The sequence below is a fragment of the Austrofundulus limnaeus genome, unplaced genomic scaffold (assembly GCF_001266775.1).
Source record: "Austrofundulus limnaeus strain Quisiro unplaced genomic scaffold, Austrofundulus_limnaeus-1.0 Scaffold476, whole genome shotgun sequence".
In the NCBI taxonomy this organism is placed as follows: Eukaryota; Metazoa; Chordata; class Actinopteri; order Cyprinodontiformes; family Rivulidae; genus Austrofundulus; species Austrofundulus limnaeus.
The window spans coordinates 160,894-163,359 of record NW_013952878.1 but is presented as its reverse complement, the minus strand read 5'-3'; the positions used below and the strand labels follow the sequence as shown (position 1 = coordinate 163,359).

At 37.0% G+C, this 2,466-nt stretch overlaps 1 protein-coding gene across 8 annotated transcripts in view; it reads left to right on the top strand.

Moving 5' to 3' along the window:
• LOC106529922 (syntaxin-binding protein 5) overlaps window positions 1–1,823 on the top strand; it is a 108,537-nt gene extending 106,714 nt beyond the window's left edge. For all 8 annotated transcript variants that reach the window (XM_014025449.1, XM_014025443.1, XM_014025441.1 and 5 more), the window contains one exon: window positions 32–1,823. In XM_014025449.1, the coding sequence (XP_013880903.1) occupies window positions 32–73 (42 nt within the window). In that variant the 3' untranslated portion in view covers window positions 74–1,823. The remainder of the gene's footprint in view (window positions 1–31) is intronic.
• Window positions 1,824–2,466: the final 643 nt, after the last annotated feature.

Sequence of the window (2,466 nt, the reverse complement as noted above, 5' to 3'; positions counted from 1 at the left end):
TGTGTGTGTGTGTGTGTGTGTGTTTCCTCAGATGATGCTGAAGTACAAAGATAAGAAGTGGTACCAGCTCTGATGGCAGTGTGTGGACTGTTGGACTTTGATCATGAACACCAGTATCTCTGAGGAGCTGGAGGTCCTTCTTTCCTTCTTCTCTTTTTTTCCTTCCCTCATTCGACAGAATTGTGCTTCTTCTTTTTTTTCTCGACACAGTCTCTTGACTTTGCAGAACAGCCAGTAAGATGGGAATGAAAAGAAACAGAGGGAGCAGCTCTGTGGCATCTCCTCTGTTTTACCTGATGGAGAAAATGTGTAGAGCTCTTAAGGATGCACTCCATCACAACACTCACAGATATATATATACCTACAGATTTTTGTTCTGAGGGAGGAAAACGCTGTATGGGAAAAGGCCAATTTACACCTGCTTTCCTTTCTAAACCCTTTATTGTGTCTGCCAAACACCTTAACGAGGAGAAAAGTCTGATCGTTTGAAACTAATCAAATAGGAATGTTTGGACCTCTGTTTGTTAAATTATTTTGTTTTCTGCCACGTATCAGTCACCTGCATCTGTTGTATTTTGTGTATAGAAAGAGTATATCAAGATCTTAGAGTGAGTAAAACTCCAGTTGGAATCTGTTGCCTCTCTGAATAAGGGCTGGTAGTTTGATCACCAACTATACTTTATCAAAAGTTGCTTTGGTTGGAAACTGCTTTTTTCCACTTTGTTTATTATAGAATGAAGTAGATTTTTATGGGAGAAGATTATATATATATATATAAAGGAGAAGAAATGTGTGTTGGGCATTTTTGTTTTATTTGTTAAATAAGTTTGCAACAGAGTGCTGAAAATGTTTACCCCAATGAATAGTTTACATTGATCTGTCAGATGAAATGATCCACTGGAAACCCTGAAGGTCTAATGTTTTGTGGCTTTCATGTTTTTTTTTTTTTTTTTTTTTGAGAATATTGAAGGTGTTAACAGGCCAAACAAAGATTGTCCTTAATATAAAAAGCCTAAATGTATATTTTGGTTACGATTTAAATATTTCTGTGATAAAGGTTTATGTGTACATGATTGCGCAGACTTGTTGTGGATATTCTTGTGTAGCTGGGTTGATTTTGTCTTGTCTCCTCACTGCATTTAGGAAAAGGCACATGTGTCTTACAGCACAATGGAAGTGAGGATGTTCTTCTTGTACTTGTAGCTGCCAGCAGAAAGGACCGAGCACAACAACTTGTTGTACACCCTGCCACAGCTCGTCTCTTTCAGAACCTTTCACAAAAAAAACAACTCTTCTTTTGCCTTTTGCCTCATGACACACATGCTAACCTCTACACACACTCCAACATACATGTATGCAGGAGTGTGCTTCTGATACTACATAGATGCAGTGTATTACTGTGAGGTTTTTGCTTAGTGTTTTTTCAATGTGTTTAAATTTTTGGTTCTTCACAAGTTGCAAGGATATGCTGCTATTTGTTTCAGTATAGGAGCATAATCTGGTCTTTATTTTGGAAAAAGTGTTGAGACTTTGTAGGTCCAGTTTTCTGCCAAATGTTGTAAATATTGCGACAGCTGGACACAAATCTGACAGTGCAGATGATGATGTGTACGCTTCCAGCCATGTTCTGTTCTCACACCAAAGAGTTGCCTAATTTCACAGAGTTGTCTTGATTTCCTCCCCTCTAAAGGATCAGACTAATGCTAGTTTGACACTTGTGGTCCACTGTGTGTGAGAAGGGATGCCAAATGGTGGCTTCTCTTGCTATTTTATTTAATTTAAACTGCTGTACATGTGTTCAGAAATTAAACAATGACTTTGAAGTGTTTTGTTCCAAAATAATATATCCACCAAAAAAATCCAGCTATATTGGCTGGATATAGTCAGATATATCATGCTTATCTGCATAAAACGTACCCGATGTTTTTATGGTCCACATTAAACTACATCCCTTCCAGGTATAAAAAATCATTTCTTACAAAAATTCTTCTGGACACGGATGAATTCAAGGTTGATGCTAAAAATCATGGCTTTGACTATGAATATGACATCTGATCATAATTGTCAGATACAGTATTTTGCTTCAGGTCTGTTCTTTGGTGACATCTTGAAAACTGATTGCTTAACTAAATACAGGCACCTGGTATTGAGTTGATGAAGTAATTTATTGCTGTTATCCAAAAAAAATATGTCAAAGTATAAAAATCTGAGCTTTTTGGAAATTTAGTCATGCGCTTTACCAGTGGTGGGCACCAGCCTGCTAAAGTGCAAATCTGCTAATTGCAGACCTAAATATTTCATTTGCGCTTTAGCGGTCTTACTAATTATTATAATTCATAAGCGGATTTGCGCTTTCTAAAATTAAAATGTCGTACCGCTAATAACTAATTATCTACCAGTCATCATTATCTTGAACAGCAGAAGGTATGGCTGTCAATGAATCACAACACACATGATCTATCCAAC